At 40.9% G+C, this 19,443-nt stretch overlaps 1 protein-coding gene across 1 annotated transcript in view; it reads right to left on the bottom strand.

Annotated features, from left to right (window-relative positions):
* Positions 1-1,433: 1,433 nt before the first annotated feature.
* The window catches only part of LOC147326706 (RNA-binding protein Raly-like), an 82,937-nt gene continuing 64,927 nt past the window's right edge, over positions 1,434-19,443 (bottom strand). Inside the window, exons 5-9 of the mRNA XM_086302038.1 lie at positions 15,337-15,518; positions 9,949-10,062; positions 7,111-7,262; positions 4,839-4,884; positions 1,434-2,391 (exon numbers count right to left, since the gene is read on the bottom strand). Coding sequence (XP_086158164.1) covers positions 4,852-4,884; positions 7,111-7,262; positions 9,949-10,062; positions 15,337-15,518 — 481 coding nt within the window. The 3' untranslated portion in view covers positions 1,434-2,391; positions 4,839-4,851. The remainder of the gene's footprint in view (positions 2,392-4,838; positions 4,885-7,110; positions 7,263-9,948; positions 10,063-15,336; positions 15,519-19,443) is intronic.

Genomic DNA, 19,443 nt, shown 5'->3' with positions numbered 1-19,443 from the left:
GGTCATCTATTTTTTTCTATTACCAGTTGAGTCTTTCAAAAATTCTTATTAGCATCAAAAGTACAGTTTCTGTAGCTGTAGGTGTGTCTGTCACTTCTTAGGTTTCATGTATCAATCTGGTCCTTATCAGGTCTTAAAATGACTTAAACACAACCTAAGATGAACACCAACATATGACATATTACACCGTGTCATTATTTACTGATAAAAATTGAAGCCAAACTGCAGAAGCAGTGTATGTACCCTACTAAGTTGCTTTTAGGACCTAATTTAGGAGCAAAATGTTGCAGCAATGGTTTTCTGGGCGACTCGTGTCTCACGTCATTGTGGAGGAACTTGTCTTTACAGCGCTGCTGTTGTTCATTCATGTTTTCAGCATTCATTCATGCACAGCTCTCTTAAACCAACCACAGCGTTTCAGTTGAGATGAGGTCTAGACTTTGGGCCACTGCAGCACCTTGATTTTTTTTTGCTTCTTCAGCCAATCTGTTGGCGATTTGCTGCTGTGTGTGGGATCATCGTCCAGTTACATGACCCAGTTTGGGCAAAGCTTTAGCTGCGGGACACACGGCCGCATGTGTGACTTTAGAGCAGTTTGGTGTACAGAGGATTTCATGGTCGACTCAGTGACTGCAAGCTTCCCAAATCATCGTCCCTCCACCACTGTGCTGACAGTTGATGTAAGGTGTTTGTGCTGATGTGCTGTGTTTGGTTTTCTCCAAATGTGCTGCTGTATATTATGAAGAAACAAAGCAAACTTAACATATGCTGCCATGTTGTTTTTAGAGGGAAGAAGTAGCCTCCTAGGAACCCTTCGTAGTCACACTCACTTGTTCAGTCTTTTTTTTTCAGTTGATCTGACTTTGGGGTAAATTTGCTGGAATATTTCCTCCTGAGAAGTCTGGCAGCTGTCTTGAATGTTTTCCACTTTCTCGCTGTGGAATGATGCTGTGCTTTCTTTTTACCAGGACTGTAAGTTAAACTTAACTTTTTCATTCAGCTAGATATCTTAGCAAACATGAACCCAACAGTTTTAGTTCACGTGAAGGATATTGTTACCCACACCTGCCAAACTAATCCATGAAATAAACTGAACTCAAACTGTTTGTCAGTTTATTTGTCAGTTAACCCAAGCTAAACTGAAACAAGCACATGAAACCAACTATCACTCATGATCATAGAAAAAGTACATTTCCCTATTCGTATCTACTACATGGAGCTAATGAGCTAATGCTCATTTCAGGAAATTGTCTGGGCCTATATATAACTTTATAAGTGATTTCCTGAGTGGACTGAACAGTGAAATTTACCCAGAAAGTCATAAAGCCGTGCTCACTGAGCCTGTACCGCAGAAGCATTATGTGGTCACACAGCTGGTTACACATAATGAAAACAGGCCTGATGAAAATAAACTGTGCGATAAGGAGCCGCCAGCTGGTCCCACACAGACTTTAATAACAGTGATGAGTCTGACATGAGAAGCAAGGTTAGGGTGATGAAACAGACTCAAACGTTAAGGAAATAATCCAACAGGCTCATGAGTCTGCTCTTGCCTGTGTAGCCCACTAATGCAGTGTTTTCTGGCGGTGCAGAGGTGTTGGCCCAGAGGCCAAAATAAAATAATCTGCTGTGAGGAGGTATTTAGCTGCAGAACCATCAGTATGTTTTATTAAACTTTTCTATGATGTTCAGATATTGTCTAATGTGTCAACATGTGAATGTGGATCACTGGAATGGAAAACATAGGTGACGGCAGTGCAACATACGGTGGCCCCGAGAGGTCAAACGGATTGCAACTTAAGAAAACAACCATCAATTAGCAAAAAACGCTGCAAAAGCACACAAGACACAACGGAAATAGGAAAAAACAGATTTCCAAAAGCACAAGGGAAGTGTTTCTGGGGAGACAATAACCCGTTGCAGGAACCAAAATATGCTAAGATTGCACTGGGAGACACTTAAAAGAAGTTGAGGATCTATCGGTTTTGTGACAAAAGAAAAGATGAGAGATAAGTGTGTTAGCCTAACTATTAGCCTAAAAATCCAGCAAAAAAAAGTTTGGGAACCACTGCGTTAGGTTATTGTCTCCCCAGAAACTTCCCTTGGCTTTTTTCCTATTTCTGTTTCCTTTTCCCTATTTATATTTTGTTTTTCCTGTTTCCGTTTTGTTTTGTTTGCTTTTGCAGCGTTTTTCTTATTGCTGGTGTTTTCTTAAGTTGCAGTTCGTTTGGCCTTTCAGGGCCACCATAGCAACATAATAAAAATGTCAAAGATATGTGAAAAAAATCAAAAATCAGGGGTGGAGGAGAGTCAGTCCAAATGCAGGTCGTGTTGCCAGCGTCGTCTTGAAGCTTCGTCCATCCCAGCTGTTACAGATCTGAGCGTCTGCTTCTGGAAGGAAGTGAACATGGACACAAAGGACACAAAGAGAGAGTAAAACATGCAAAAAAACTCATAAGTTGGCATGAAATACACTTTAAGGTCAATATCAGTGGAGCCTGATGATTTTAAAGATTTGGTTTAAACTACAATAAGGTTTATGTGTCCTTCTTATCCACCAAAATGACTAATCATGAAGTGACTTAAATCTAAATGACCAGCAGGGGGCGACTCCTCTTGCTGCAAAAATATGGCTGTTCCATAGAAGTACAAGGAAAAAGTGTGATCTGTTCCCAGGATTTGTACCTTGGTGAAACACTTTGCTGTTGAGTTTACAGTCGTAATATTTGATTTGAAGTCTTACTAAAAACAATATGATGTTAATTTTGGCCACTATTATTATTCTTGTTGCTATTTTTTGAGTGTTAACTGTCCCTCAATGTCTCAGCTCCACTCATCACCGTCTTGTTTCGAAAAATTAAGATGGTGAGAAAAGTCAGCATGAGGCTTTACAAATAAGATTTGTCAAACTGATGGGTGAGATTACCGTGTCTACAATAATCTTTTATAGTCCATTAACTATGTGCTGTAGGTATTGGGCAGTAAAGGAAAGAGAAAGCAGATCTATCTTCATTATAGGGCTGGATACTTAATGCGCAAATGTCCAACTTCCAATTACTGCTGACCACTGCCGAATGTGTTTCCATGTGTTTTACCACCAAACAGTCATTGGCTTTAGTTGGATAAACTTACAAAGACTCAGAAACACACAGGAAACAGTCCGTTTTTTGCATTCTTTGTTGCTTTAGCAAAAACAAAGAGCAAACACACGTTAACTGCAAAAATCAACTGATGTAAGAGCTAGTTGAAGTCTTCCACAGCAAAGTAAGTGCTACGTTACGGTAGAGGACAGATCTGGAAATAGTTTAAATGATTCTACAATAAAAGAATATTTAAAGTTATGTCATATCATATTATTATTACATCATACTGCTCTTCCTTCTGAGCTCCATTTTTATCCAAAACCTATTAAAGAGGACATATTCTGTTCATTTCCATCTCCATCTCATGCTATAAAGGTCGTAGTGTATTTATATTTGTACGTCCCCTATCTCCTCCTAAGCCAGTGAACAAATCTTGATAAAAACTTCTAGAAACATGGCTTAATGCACAGTGAGTGCAAACATCTGTATGTTTATATGCACATGTACACATGGCACTTATTCTTTATTGACCTAACATTAAAGTGTAGGTTTGCACATTTTTATTAATGGACTCTATTAGAGTAGCTCTGCAGGATTTTTTTTTTTTTTTTTAACCCATCTTCCTTCAGATTGGCTGCTCCTTGGAAACAGAAGGTTTAAACTGTATGTAGGCGGGGCTTCTGTGCTCACAGCTAGAGCTGTGCGCCTGAGATGACCAATATTATGGATAACCTCTATCTTTGACATGATGCAGCTCTAAGAATAGGAACAAATGTCCAAAACGAAGTCTCATGAGGAATACTTGTACAAATGCTGGATCCTTTATTTGAAAGTTTGGCCCTGCTTAATAAAAAGACAGCTGTTACAGAACACATTACTTTTGGACTGAGTGCATTAGCATTATTGAGCCTGAAGTGCAGGGGTGCTCAATACGTCGATCGCGATCGACCAGTCGATCGCAAAGGTAGTATTGGTAGATCGCATGGCATTAAAAAAAAAAATAGATGCCAGCCTATCATCCATCCCGTCACTTGATTGATACAGGGAAGCCAGTCAGATGACAGCAGATTTTTTCTGACGCTTAGGTCGCTGCGCATGCGCAAACAGCGGCGCGAAGTGTAGTAAAACTGACAAGCTAGTCAGCGAGTTAACTCCAATTTTTAGCTCTCGGTTTTTTCTCTTAAACCTGGCCGTCAGCAGCTACTGTCCGGACTATGCATCCCTGGCTGATTCAATTCAGTGCAAGTCATCAGAGTAAACTCAGGTAATGACAAAAAATTTACATAGTTAATTGTGTTGTGAAATATTGGATATTGCGGTTATGCATGTATATACATTGTAGATATAAAGAATCCTCAATATATTTATAAATAAGTATATGTTTTGGATTTTTGTAGTGGGTAGATCATTTTGACTTGGTCATTTTATAAGTAGCTCACATGCGGAAAAAGTGTGAGCACCCCTGCTGAAGTGGTTAACAAGCTGTATTCATAAACTGTAAGGGTGTAATCCTTCACAGTTAATATTATTTCCCAAATAATTTCAATGAAGATGCTCAAAAATGCACAGAAAGCTCAGTTATGTCTACAGCCATAAATTAAAGCACAACGCCCTCCAAACCCAAACCCAATTTTCAGTTTGTGTTTAATTTGAGCATCCAACATTAGATAGACAGACATGAAAGAAAACAAAGAAAAGCAAAGCAGGTTCATTTCAAAGGAACGTATAAGGCCAGGCAGCTTGCCACCTTCATACCTGAACTGCAGCATCACAGGTCCTCCTCCTGATCAGACTGCTTTATCTGAAAACAGAAAGAGAAAGTTACTCTTAACAGGACAGTGGGTTAATTAAAACACTGCTTTAGCCTCTATTTGCACATCGCCTCATGTTCAGTGCAGCCGGAAGTCCTTTATCCTCGCAGTCCACGTAAATGCTCATTTCCTGTTCATAATAACACATTGTGTTACACACACACACACACACACACACACACACACACACACACACACACACACACACACACACACAAAGAGGTAAATGGTAATTAGCCTGCTAAAACACTCTTTTATTCATGTACACTCGGCTTCTTCCTGTCAGAGGAACAATGCGACAGATTAAGGGCCGGTCTGTTCTCTGCCTCCTCTCAGATTAATGAGGCAGCTTTGCTCTGTCAGGCAGGTATAGGAAGCCTGCAGGCTAATTCTATGTCATTATGTTTCCCTGTAAAGAAACAGAAACACTGAAAGCATCGCTCCTCCGCTCGGCCGATCTGCTCCACTCCGGTGAGATCCTGAATCAAAAGACCTGCGAGGCGACTGGTAAACACATCTTCCACCAGGAATTATACAGATGGTGTCTCTGCAGTGTGGGTGAGTCACAGATTTACTGCTGGTAAGTCTATATGACTGAGAGATTTAGGAAGACAGGTGAAAGGATGGACTGGGACAGATGAACTGTTTGTTTTTTCAAACTCTAACTGGATATATGGAAATCGTGGCGGACATTATTTTTTACTTCTTACTTTCTGTTTGGCAAAAGAAATGTTTGACTGATTATTAAAATAATCTCCATAATAACTAGTGAAACACTGAAAAATAATTCTGAGAGTTTTGACAGTTTTGTTAATGCACCTGAGTCAGAGTTAGCCAATTCTCCACAAGAGGGCAGCATTGCATTAGCTGCTATTGCAGAGCTGGCCACCCCAGAGGTTGTTGAGGTTACCCTGTGGGAGGTACATCGTCTTGTTTGACTAGCTTAGTGTGTAATAGGGATACTTATGCATTCTGTGGGATAGTGATTGAGTATTAAAAGGCTTTAACTTGTTTGGGTAGTAGTAAAACATCTGTACTAGCAGTGATGGTAGCAGGCATGTAAAATTACACTATGGGTAGCTAAATTCATCCTATAAAGTAACTGAAAGGGAAAAACATACTGTGTGTTTACCCTGTGAAGGTATATTTATCCTGTGTAGTAGAATGGGTGAGTAATAGTGATACGTATTCCATGGAGGAGCCTATATATTAATTGTCAGGACCGCTATTGACAAAAGACGCTACCAGTGGCAGACATTTATAGTGGTGGTATATCTCTGAGGGGAGCAGCAAGACCTCAGCACAGAATAGAGAGGGCAGCCATAACAACAGCTCCATAAATGATTAAGTTAGGAAGTGCATGAATGGAGTATCTGGAGGTCGGTTGCAAAGAGGCTTGCAGATTGGATTGAGACTTTCTAAACAAGTCACTATAAATCAATGAATGTCAACAGGTCTGTAGGAGATTGTTCCATCTGCCAGGATTATGGCTGAGCTTTATTTTGTGAACTGTCTGTACTGAAACTATGCTCCATATACTCCATATTTGCTCTGCAGTAGTGGCAACAGTAGGAGTGGTGGTATATAGAGTGAGTAATATATGTTTATCCAGTACTGTTGTGCCATGGGAAAGGGTTTAATTTGGAATTTGTGACAAGGGAACATTCCCCAGAAGACTACAGGCAGAAGAAAAAGGAATAAAAAAAATAAATAAAAAAGTTGGAGAACCACTGAGCAAATGTATTACTGTAATTACTTTTTATTAGGCTTACCATCTGCTGTCTTATTTTCATTTACTTAGGCAATTAGATGAGTTCAGTGAATGCAATGTCACACCATTACTGCAAATATTAGCGCACTGAAGAATAATCGCTGTGTGTAAGCACAGCACATCAGCTGTTGTACTGAAACCCGTTCAAGCTGGTTTTGTGAGACCACAGTGAAACGTCAGGAAAGTAACTGATGGAGTCCCTGCTGCCGTAACACCTGCGTTAACTGCTTCCTGCTGCTGTGTGATGCCACAGCTGTTTAATATCATTAAAAGAAGAAAACAAACTCCTATTTATTCAGCATGAGACTGTGTCTGAAAGCTGGGAGCTATTTGAAGATCGGGAGGCAAAGCTAAAATTTGGCTGTATGTGAAATTGATTGATATTGATTCTGTAAGTCAATGGTAGCATGGGTGTAGCTATGGGGAAGCAGGGGCGTATATTTACCCTGTGGGTGTAGCTGTAGGGGTAGTAGTGCTGGTAGTGCAGCGGCTCGTCCTCACTGGCCTCCCCTGGCTCCGGACTCTCTCGCTCCAGACTGCTGACTGAACCTCGGCGAGAGGAATCCGACACACTGGGCTCCCTGCTCTCAGGACACTCTTACACACACACACACACACACACACACACACACACACACACACACACACACACACACACACACACACACACACACACACACACACAATATCATGCCACCTAAATGCTACATCTATTCTTGGGTATTAATATGGAGTTGGTTCCCCTTTGCAGCTACAACACTCCTTTGAGAAGACTTTGAAGTGCGTGTGGGGACTTCTGCCCATTTAGAAGAACATTTGAAAAGACAAACACTGATTTTCGAGTTGATCCTATAGGTGTGTCTTTATGAGCCTCTGTTTTGCACTGGGGCAGAGTCAAAGGTGGTCCATCCCCAAATTGTTCACACACAGAAGCACAGAATTGTCCAAAAAGTTTCGGTAAGTGGAGGCATTACGTTTTCCTTTCACTGAAACTAAGAGACCCAGGTCAACTCCAGAAGAACACCCCGCAGCGTTATCTCTCCTCCACCAAACGTTATAGTTGGCACAGTCTTTCAGGTAATGTTCTCCATTCACCTAACCCAGATTCGTCCATCAGATTTGTCACATCACAGAACACGTTTCAATAGCATCCCTGATTTCATACGATCGCTTTTGGTGGAGGATGTCAAAATGCTAACACTGATACTTCAAAGTCCAGAAACCAAATGGGGTGTTGCCGTGGCTACATCCATCTTTTAAATACAGTCCTTTTCTAACAATTTTTTTCTTTAAGCCTTTAATTTCTCCTCATTATACAGAGAGTAGTCACTGTGACAGTTCTCTGTCGATAAATAAGTGGACGTCCAACAGTGTCGAGACGTGGTTATGGATGATTTTAGGTCTCATTAAAGCAAAATCACAAGTCATGTCACAACAAAATATTGTAATTTAAATTTTTATTTGAAACATTTTCAGATCTAATGCAAACCTCTAAAAATGTCAGTTTTGTAGTGAATTTGAACCCTCATAACTCGAATACCCGCAGTATTACCTCCCTCTTCGACGACTCGCTGCATGTGTGCGAGAGAAGTTCTCATTTGAGTGTTGGAACACATTTCTAGGAAATAATCGCAAAAAACTGAAGACCGTCAACGTGTCACATCGGATAATTTCCTCATCTATTTATCAACCCGAGGAGATAAAACCCAAACACACACACATGCACAGGGACGACACGATAACTCCTGAGCGCTGAAGGGGAGCTTATGAAAGGTTATGAGGACCGTGTTTATCGCTGTTTACCTCACTGTCATAATCCACGCTCCACTGGTGGCAGTTTTGTCATTGAACCATTACTCACAGATGCAGTATGATAGCCGGCTCACATCTGATGGTAAACACAGCGACTCTCTCTGCATCACCGAACGCTCCGACGGATCATTTGCCGTAATAAACTCAAATTTAGAGTTCAGGAAGGATTAGACCTGGATCAGTCTGATGTTTGAGGTTGATATAGGCATTTAATAAAAACGGGATGCGTGTCAGTGTCAAACACCTCTAAAGTAATGACCGAGACTGAATACGTTAGATGTTTCTCATTCGTTTGTAAACAGAAATGTAGTCCTGAATATATTTCAAAGCCTGGTTTTACATTCCTGCTAACAGGCCTTTTCATATTCTGGCAAAGCACCAAAGACAACAACTAGACTGTCATGGGCTTAGGAGATTGATTTCATTGATTTCAAACAGGCAGAAGAAGCCAGCCTGACTTCTTGAAGTCAAGTCTGACCTTGGGGTGAATTTTCTGGGACATCCAGTCCTGGGAAGATTGTGACATTACATCAACACCTGAATGCTGCAGACCAGCAAACTGCCAAAGACGTGTTCACACTTACTGATGTTTAGTTAATCAAGTACATTTGATTGGAAACACCTGACTGCTACTTATATACAGTCTATAGTTACTGTAAATCAGTCCTCCAGGGAAGCTCCAGGGGACCTGGACTTGAATCCACTGTGCAGCCAGGGCCTTTCTGTGTGGAGCTTGCATGTTCTCCCTGTGTCTGTGGGGGTTCTCTCCAGCTTCCTCCCGCAGACCAAAGACATGCACTTAGTAGTGCTAGGCTAACAGGTGATTCTAAATCGACCATATGAATGTGGGTGTGAATGGCTGTCTGTGTCTCTGTCCAGGGTGTACCCCGCTTCTTGCCCTGTGGGAGCTGGGATAAGTTCCAGCACCATGGGGGGATTAAAGAAAATAGATGGATAGATCTTACCACTACAGCACCTTGACAAATTTTATCTATGATGTGCGGTCTGGGGGTCAGTTGATGCATTTCAAAATGGAAGCAATACGTGTAGCAGTCAAGTGAAAAGTCAAGGTCTTCAGTAGCAGATGACTCATGCGGAAGACATGGAAGTAAGGGAAGGTTTGGGGTGAAGCTAATTATCCATCCATTCTCTTCTCCTTATCTTTATCAGGGTCACAGAGGGGCTGGAGCCTATCTTAGGCTTAGGTCACCAATCTGGCATTCACACTTATGTGCAATATAGAATCACCAGTTAACCTAACCCCACTAACTGATGTCTTTGGATTGTGAGTGGCAGTTGGAGTATCTAGACAGAACCCATGCAAACACGGGCTGTGTAAACAAACTCCACACAGAAATATTGCTTCACACACAGACTAAATACAGCAGCTCTAATTTTGAAAATAATTGCAATTAAGGCGTTAGGATTAAATTTTATTATTATTATTTTCAGCACAGTTCTTTGTCTCTACCTGAGCCATCCTTCCTCTGTCTGTCCATCTTGTCTACGCAGTCCAGCAGGCCATCGATCTGAACCTTGATCACTGTCAGCTCCCTTTTGATGGAAAGAAGCTCTGCCATTCTCACTGCAGAGACAGGGAGAGATGTAAGAAAGAGAGGGGGATTAATCTGGCTCATGATGCATAAAATAAAATAAAGACTGACGCATGAGGCTATAACGACTACTCAGGTTAAAAAGTATTCTATGTTAAAATCAACGGATAAAGTTATGTGAATGTGACCGGCTAATGCATGGCTTTATTTACATGTTGTCAAGTGTTGAGAAGATGAAGGCTCAAGCTGCCTCAGTGACCGCACTTGAGATTTGGTTTACTAACAAGGTTCCTGTAGTTCAACAGGAAGCAGAATGACCTAAACGTAGAAGTTGTCTGCACCAACCACCATGTGAAATGTAGAACCCAGAACTTCCCTCCCTAAGCTAATGGGGTAAGAACATTAAACAAGCAAATAAAGCTGTGAAAAACAGACAACCAGAACATTCATGTCAAAAGCAAAGGAAGTAAATCCCCACAAAGAGGCAGGGATTGATCTGAGGAAGCCGAAGAGCTGCTTGGTCTGGGAGAGGGAAAGAGACCCTTTTCTCAGCCTCCTTTAAATAGAGGCAGAACAGTTTATCAATTACTCTGTTACACTGTGAGAGATCTGTGAGAGAGGAAAAAGGAAATGAGGAAGCAAACACAAGAGGAGGGTGCATAACATAGAATACACACAGCTTTTTAGTATGCAAATGAATGCATGTAAAAACCTATAAGCAACAAATGTGCAGTTGTTTAGAACATAAAGCTAAATCTGGGTTTGAATCCTGGACCTGCAGTTTAATGTCAAACCTGCATTTGAAATTTATGTGGTGTACAGATAAGACATAACACGTGGACAGTGACACTAGTTATTAAAAACTAGGGGTGCAACGATACTCGTATCGATATTGAACCGTTCGATACAGTGCTTTCGGTTCGGTACGCATATGTATCGAACAATACAACATTTGTAATTTATTTTATCAACTTTCCTTCTGACGATGCTGTCTGTGTTGAGCGCTCAGTGAATCTGCGTTCGACTACTCCGCCTAGGCTGCACTGTCGAGCGCAGATCCACTGAGCGCTCCACACAGACAGCATAGTCAGAAGGAAGAGCGCAGGGCAAGCTAGCGAGACAGAAGTTAAGCTCTCCTTGCAACATGGCAAATTGAACCTCCCCCACCCTCATTCAGATCTGGCGTTTGGAATTATTTTGGTTTTCATGTGACGTATGACCCTGAAGGTAAGTGAGTCATGGACTAAAGTAAAACAGTATGTTGGATGTGCCACGCAATGCTCAATTACATTGGTGGGAGCTAGTGTGTTAGCGCAGTTAGCTTGTTAACGTGTTGGCCGTCTAGTCCCATGCACAGGGCAATCAGGGGTAGCTCGTTAACGGAGATTTGCCGTGTTGTGGCGTTAAGGTCATTTCAACGAGATTAACCTGAAAGCACTAGTGGGAACACAACGAATATGACTGCACATTTACGCCGACATCATCCTAGTACAAAGACAAAAACAACAAGCATGCTACTAACTTTAGCCGAGTCATTTAGACAGCTGTTAGCACATGATTCTCCTTATGGGGACCTGATATGTTTAATATGCTGCTGAGAATATAGCCCAGAAGAAGCGTATAGTATAGCTTTTATTTTGGAAAGAGCCATTTCTCTGTAATAAACTCTCTTTTCCAAAGATGAGTGATTCCTCAATCAGATACAGGGCTCGCAATATCGCTAGCCCGACGTCCCGGGGCTAGCGTTTTTCCAGTCGGGCTACCAAAATCTATCTCTGCCCTGCCCGTCGGCCTATCGTAGGAAGGAAAAATATATGTCAATGCTTTTGCATTCTTTCGGAAATGTAGCTGGGTAATTATGTCATTGGCATCGGTGAGCCACTGTCAATATGTGACATATTGAAATCGCGTTTGAATTTGCGCTTGTTTTTTGCTTTCACTTTGCAATCGTGCGAACTGTGTATAGAGAGCGACAGCACTGATCTGTGAGTGATGATAATTTGTGCACCAATTCCTCTGACATTGTCTTATTAATCGTTAGCTTACTACGCAAACATGACAAGTGAAATCTCCCGCAGCTTAAACATGTGAGAGGTTGATCGCGCAGAGAATCGCTGAGCATTATGTGAGTGCGCGTGTAAAAGCAGCAGGATATATATTTTAGTTCTGCTGAGCCAAATAAGACAGGTCAGGGTGAAAAAGTGACAGCCAAAGAAAAGCTTACCACAAAACGGAAAAGTTATGACAAATCAGACTATAAGGCAAAAAGAAAGTGCAGCTTTATGGTTTCATGGACAAAAGAATTTCTGTGGCTGCAATATGACGAGCTATATAACCAGGGCTGCACATAAGTGGTCCGCAGGTGCGCATTCGCTGTCAAAATAAAAAACGCGCACAAGGGTTAGGGTTAAATTTAAAAACTGTACTTTTGAGTTAAAATATATATTTATAATTTTAATAAATGACAAATTAAAAATGCATGAACATTTTTTTTGTATCGAAAAAATATCGAACCGTGACACCAAAGTATCGAACCGAACCGTGAATTTTGTGTATCGTTGCACCCCTATTAAAAACATGGGTTTAATTTAAATTATTTGATATCCTAGCGCTGACACACACAAAGTACAGCGAGGGCTTAGAGAAGGGTGTAAAAAGGGAAATTAAAGAAAAATAGATGGTACACCCCTTTGTCTTGCCATGTTTGGGGCATCTTAGTGCCAGTCTAGACAAATCTGCAGCAGACAAAAACATTTTAGACAGCAGTGATTTGTCTGTTTCAATATCAGCGTGCATAAATCCAGCGACATAAAGAAATGTTTCTTTGCAGCTGGGTGTGGAAGAAAATCTCAAATCTCATCAGCAACAGTTTTAATGAACCTCTGTAATCCACATTCCCACAGAGAGAATCAACAACTGGTAGATGGTCTGAGCCCACAAATGACAACAGAAACCAACATGTAATGTAAAACAACTCTGAGCAGTCCTTTTTTCTTCTTCTGTCTTTGCTGCGCTGATGTGTTTCAGGGTCATTTTCTGTTCATAAGTGGGCCGATGCAAACTCAAGTCAGCGCTGACCGCAGTAGGATTTTACAGCTCCATGCAGATTCGAGTGTCATTCAGTGACCCGTGCAGTCGTCAAGGCCGCGCTCCTGCACCATCAGTTACTCTTAGCGCTGCGCTGCCGCCTTCTTCAGCTGCATGAGCCCTCGCCCTCGCTGTGCTCCGTAATGGACTGACTCTGCTGCACACAGCTCTCCAAATGACCCTGAAAACTACTTCAATCCTGAAAGCTTTTCGACCTCTGAAGCTTGCAAAGGCAATCTAATTTCCTTGTGATGGGGCGCAGTAAAAACTATTAAGGCTTGTAATAAACTAGTATAAACAATTCTTATTTTCCATGCACTATTAACTCGGTCTAATTGTGAGAGCTGATAGGCTCGGCTGGGTTATAGCAGGAGAGGAGAGCCCTGCGGTACAGAAGCTTTTAATGAAGAGACCATCTGGAGCACCCCCCCTCACCCGCCTTCTCTCCAGCACCCTGGGGCCTTACCACCGAGATGAGCTGTCACACAGGCGGGAGATAACATGAAACAGGGTTTTGGAGAGGAAATATCCTCAGAGTGCAGCAGGTTTCCACAGGAGCTGCAGATTTAAAGGGAGGGGGGGGGGGGGGGGGGGGGGGGGGAAACAGGCTGAACATCACAACTGTGTACAAATGTGAACATCAAGGCCGAGGCTCATGTGTGGGTCTGAAATTTAAAAGCCGTTAATTGGTGAGGGATGTGGCGTTAAACACCCCTGCGTATCGTCCTCTGACAGTAGCGGGGAGTTGGTGTCTCTGCCCTTTTTCGATAAAAGCCTTTTAACAGCTGAACTTCCTGAACTTCTCGTTCCACAGTATTTCCCTTCGTCCTTTACCCTCGGCAGAGTTACAGCCACGACTCTGGATTTAATGTTTGCTGATGTTTTCATTAGGTTTAACGGTCATGTAGCTCTCAGTGGATGGATAAAGTGCACGTCTCTCTGGGACATGAAAAACAGTTTACTGGAAAAGCGAGAGAAGAAGACTCGGAACAGTTTGTGACAACTAGGCACTGTGAAGGTAAAAGAACGCATATGTACAGTTAACAGGCAAGTGCTAAGCACAGTATTATTTTACTTTATTTATTTTGCCTTGTAAACAAACACGCTTATTAAGTGATTTCAAAAATCCACATGTTTGATGGAGACTTTCTGTCTTTGGTTAACAGAAACTGCCATGACGAGCCTACTGAGCTCACTCTCTGAAAGTGCAGCACCTGTTTAAGTGCATTATGAAGGACTCTGCACTTATAGATATGAGCGCCATGTGATTATTTCAGGAGTGTCTAAATGATACATCGAAAAGACCACGTTTTTACACAAAAAAGAGGAAAAGGAATCATAGGATCATAGTAATTGGTCAAACATGGTCAAACATGCTGATTATAAGTTTCTGTATCTGAACATGGTGGGCAAGGGGGTTGATTGTTTGGGTTTTCACTATATTATTCTCGGGTCTTTACCTTACAGGAAAAAGCACCTTGAGGGCACTGTTGTTGTGATTTGATGATATATAAATAAAATTGAATTCACTCTTTCACTACCAGCAAACAGCCTCCTGCAACCACTCGCTGATCAGGGAATACTCATTTTCCCCTAGCGACTGATGGTTGCCAGGCAGTTGGCAGTAGGTGTGTGACTGGAGCCTTTTCTCAGCACCTGTCCTATTAACCATCTTTCCTTTCTGAATTTAAGCTGAATGAAATCCAAGGTGAAAGATCACTGTGATCACTGCCACTCAACTACACATGTGCAGGCCGGAAAAATGGGCCTTCAACAGAGTTTGAAAATAGCTGGTGAAGAGGAAGCGATGCACGGCCGCCCAAGGCTCCAAACAAATGAAAAACTGGGTTTTTATGTTGCTAAACACAAACATAGAGGTTAAACACACATCTTCACCACTTCCAAGCTGGTGGAGACAAAACTAATTTTCTTTGTTTTTGCAGGATATGAGAATGTGCATAAATATCAAAATAGTGAAATGTTACCACTTTAAATATAGAAAATTAAGCATGTCCACTGCCAGTATTGTTCAATTATTTGGAGTTAAGTTTTGCACTTTAATGCCATTTACTTAGAGCTAATATCCACGGCTACATCACCCTATAACTGACCTATAATATAAATAATACCAGAAATATAAACCTTGTAATTTTGTATCTGAAATTGTTTAAACTTTAAAAGTTCAAAGTCATTTTTCTATCAGCACAGCATCCTCTTACATTTGCTGCTGGAGGCGGAGGTGTGTGTGTTGTTGCTCCTTCTGGACGGCCTGCTGCTCCTCATTCTCAGAGCCGCTTTGGACAATGAAGAGGAGGAAGATGACGAAGACGAAGGGCGGGGCTGTTTTACAGGACTGGGATCCGCAGGGACCGAAGAGGGAACTCGCTGATAGTCAAACGCACTGAAAATAAACACACACACATGCAAGCTTTAAATACTCACACCCTCGCAGACAGAGTCCCATGATGCACCAGTGCCTGAGGCGGTAGCGTCATGCTGCTCGTTTCCATCTCGGCTACTTTATTGTTACAATGAAATGAAGGCAAATTTATGTTGTGAGCAGAGTTCATCTTTATGAAGAGCAGCTTGTTTGAAGTCATTTTTATACACAAAAATCTTTGTTATTAAAGTTTTAAAAGCAGAAAGCGGAGAGGAAACAAAGAATAATCTTTTTATTTTTTAAAGGCTTTTATTTCTCTGAACTTTCCCTGCAATGTTTCTGGCTTGCAACTCCAAACACAAATCTTTAGAATGAACTTGTAAAATATATACCTTCATTTAAAAACAACAGTCAATAATTTCCTAATGCAGCTATTTTTCTTAATCTGGAGGAATCAGTGAATTTAAGTGGTGGATTAATCCACATTTGATGCTTCAGTATTGCGTCAGTAAGATGTCTGAGTGACCGAGAGATTTCTGTTATGATCTGCAGAAAAAAAGTCTCAAGGTTAATTTAAATATCTGACGACCAAAATCAAAGACAAACCAAAAACTCATCAGAACAAATAGGAGAATCATTTTGGAGTCGGTGCCCCAGCCTACCATCGTGCGAGTGTTTGAGGTCACACAGGTGTCTCAGAAGGGTTTGCATTATAAGGTGGCTGACGTTCACGTTATATACCTCCATCTTTGCTCATTGGTGGTCATCCAGGTAGACAGCTGGCCTCTTTTACACCTCTCTCAAAGCATTTGTGTGAACACCTCAGTGCTCTAAAAAATGTCCCTCTGCACAGCTGACTCTACGAGAAGATATGACTCTACTACTGTGCACCGTGCATCTGTAGAGTACCTGATGTGGTCTCTCCTTGATATATGCCCATGCACTCACATGAGGAAGCCTGTGCTCAAGTTTTGGTGAATCAAAGTCCAAGATTTTATTCTGTTATTTAGCCCTAATTAGCAGCTATCTGTGTCTTTATGGATACAGACTGCGGTAACCAACAAAGTCATCCTTTGTCCAGATTTGATAACTTCTGCCTCCAATAACCCAAAACGTTGGTGACCAAAGTGTTAATGTTGAGGCTTCGAAAACCAGTGGCCATGTGGTCTACAACAAAGCTGCCCGTGTACCTATTTGTTGCAAATATGAAAGGCAAACATAAGGAAAACAGGGAATACATGCAACATAGGTGCATGGAAAGTAGATTTAATACATTTCCTGACTAAATATTTGCAGACGGTCTGATGTTAAGATTTAGTTCAAATAACCGTCACACTGCTCCCTCCATTCAGAGGTTGAATATGCCAATCAAACTAATAGAGGAAGAGGTTTAATATGGGGATGACATACAACTTGTAGAGCATCACTGTGGATGTGAACCAATTACAGGCCTCAATACTAAAGAGCAGAGACAACAGGGCAGTCTGCTCAAGTGGACAGGTCATGAGTCGTCCTTCAGCTCCTCTCGTTCATCTTCTTGCAAGAATGCTTCATTCCTGATATGAGAAACCAAACTATGAGGCACTAATGTACTCTATTAATCTGCATTGAGAAGCTGAACCAATAACTTCTCCTCAAATTATTTGTATAGATTTTTTTATGATGCTTTAATGATTTTGTGATCTTTGAGTTTAATTCCCAACTAAAAACCAAATTTCCTTTTAATACTTTCAGATGCAAACGCGTATAGAAGGCTGAGGTTAGGGTAGGTTGCATGAATAAAAAAGTATTTAAAGGTTAAGAGTCTTTTCAAATAAATCTCACACACAGAGACAAACCAACACTGAATGCATCCAAGTGAAACTGTTTGAGTACATTGCATTGCTTTATGCCAAAGAGCTGCATCATTACTCCAAACTATTAAAACCCCATTAATAAGGAATGTTCCATATTCTTTCGTCACCATAAACACTCACACTGTATTTTATTTTAAAATGTTCCCGTCGTGCTTAACTCACTGCTTTAGCAGGATATTAATTAGATTTTTGGAGAACCAAAGTTGAAGTAATATCCTGCTAAAAACATTACCTACACCTTCTCCTCCTGTTTGTTAAAAGCGATGCTGTCCAGCGGTTTGTAAAATACAAATCCATACAGGCTAAACTGTAAATATTTGGACGGGAACATGTTCTAAAAGTTATATATTTTATAGTTTATTTTTCATGCATGCACTTATGCAGTTCTTTCTGAACTGTATGTGAAATACAACACATCAGAATGATGGGATGCTGCCATTCTGTACAGGAAGCCCAGTTTCTTTTCTGTTTTGTCTTTTTTTTACTTTTTTATTATTTTAATGATTGATGATTGTAACAGGAGCAATGAAGCTCAACAGTAAGACTGATGTTTGTAAAAACAAGCAGAGATATATAGCTTATTGGATAACTTGATGCGAACTTGACATTCATGTAAGACTCATTTAATGCAAAGCATTCCTCATGGCTGGTCTTCGTTTGCATCCAAATCAGCTGATGAGATTAGAACTTGTAGCTTTTTCCAGTTTGATTTGAAAGTTCTTGTTTATTAAAGTGTTGCCTGTTTAGCTCTTATGCTAGTTTTTGAGTCCATTTTGAGTTTTATCAACTAGTCCTTAATTACAGTTTCTGAGTTTATTCAGTCTTTCTAGTTTATTCTGAATTTCCCTGTTCTTGCTTCTTACGTCCTGCTTTAGGTAGTTATTTAGCTCCGGTGTCGCGTTTTTAGTTTTACTTTTCCCTTCTCTGTCTTGACTGTCCACAGCTGTGTCTTGTTACCCTCCTATTCCTCTTATACCTTCTCAAATAGGGAAAATAAACCAGAGTTCAGGTGCAGCTGTGAAAACACTCTTAAATTGACAGGAAGTATACAGAACATACCAACCAGCATTTACAGGGTGTTTGGGAAAAATACTTTTTTCCCCACAAATGTCCAAACTAATTGTTGTGCATCACCCAGAGAACCAACGCTTTTCTCATGACACAGCATAATCACTTCTGTTTCTAAAATGTTTTGCTTATGAGTTTCTAAATTTGGGAATTCAAAACTGTGACTATTTTAGATGGTACGCCATTATTTATTTTGGTGTGTGTGTTAACAACCGTTACCTTGGAAACTATTAAGTAAAATATATAGTAATGCAACACCTATTTATCAAAGGGGACTCTTGGACTTTACCAGCATAGCTTTGCATGAATCAGACTTCAAAATCATACATATGTAGGTCGTCTTGTGGTCCTAACTTCCTTCTGATTGGCTGCCTCTTGCAAACCGTAGGTTAGGACAGCAGCTGTAATGACCATATATAATGACCATGAGCATTTAGAGTGATTGGCTCACACTTACTTGCTGGCCTTGTTATTTAAAATATGAGACACATCTGTCATATTCCAGGATATATATGGTAGAAAATAAAGAAAAACTTCAATTTAAAGCTGTATTTTAAGACAGCAGGATAACACAAGTGTTTAAAACCTCCCCCTGAAGGAAGTTTTCATACAGCCTAGTTTTTCTCCTTACTTGTAATGAAAGTATCAAATTGATTTATAAGGAAATTAATTGAGAATGAAAGCTGTGCCATTTGTATGTAGCTGCAGTTGAAAGTCAGCTGAAAGTGAATTTGGTCTTAAATCAGTTGCAGCTGCTCCCTCTGTCGGGCTGCGTTACCTGCTGGAGGTGAGATGAAACTTTCTAAAGGACAGAGTGATTTATCTTCTATAAGCGGATAACCAGCACTGATTTCATTTCATCAAATAATCCCAGATGCCCTCCTTTCAGCACTCGCTGCACCTTCTCCCTTTTGGTGTTATGTCGCCACTCGCTGATGCCGTGTTTTTTCCCGCGGTTGTTGCGGTCTGATAGAGTGTGCTGTGCTGCGGGTGAGAGCTGACTGACAGCTCCAATTTGATGC

The sequence above is a fragment of the Aulonocara sp. 'chitande type north' Nkhata Bay genome, linkage group LG7, assembly GCF_057382095.1.
Source record: "Aulonocara sp. 'chitande type north' Nkhata Bay isolate Kocher_YH1m ecotype deep benthic linkage group LG7, A_spYH_male_GT1.1, whole genome shotgun sequence".
NCBI classification, from domain to species: domain Eukaryota; kingdom Metazoa; phylum Chordata; class Actinopteri; order Cichliformes; family Cichlidae; genus Aulonocara; species Aulonocara sp. 'chitande type north' Nkhata Bay.
Note: the sequence above shows the minus strand (reverse complement) of the source record. Positions and strands in the feature narration are given on the sequence as shown.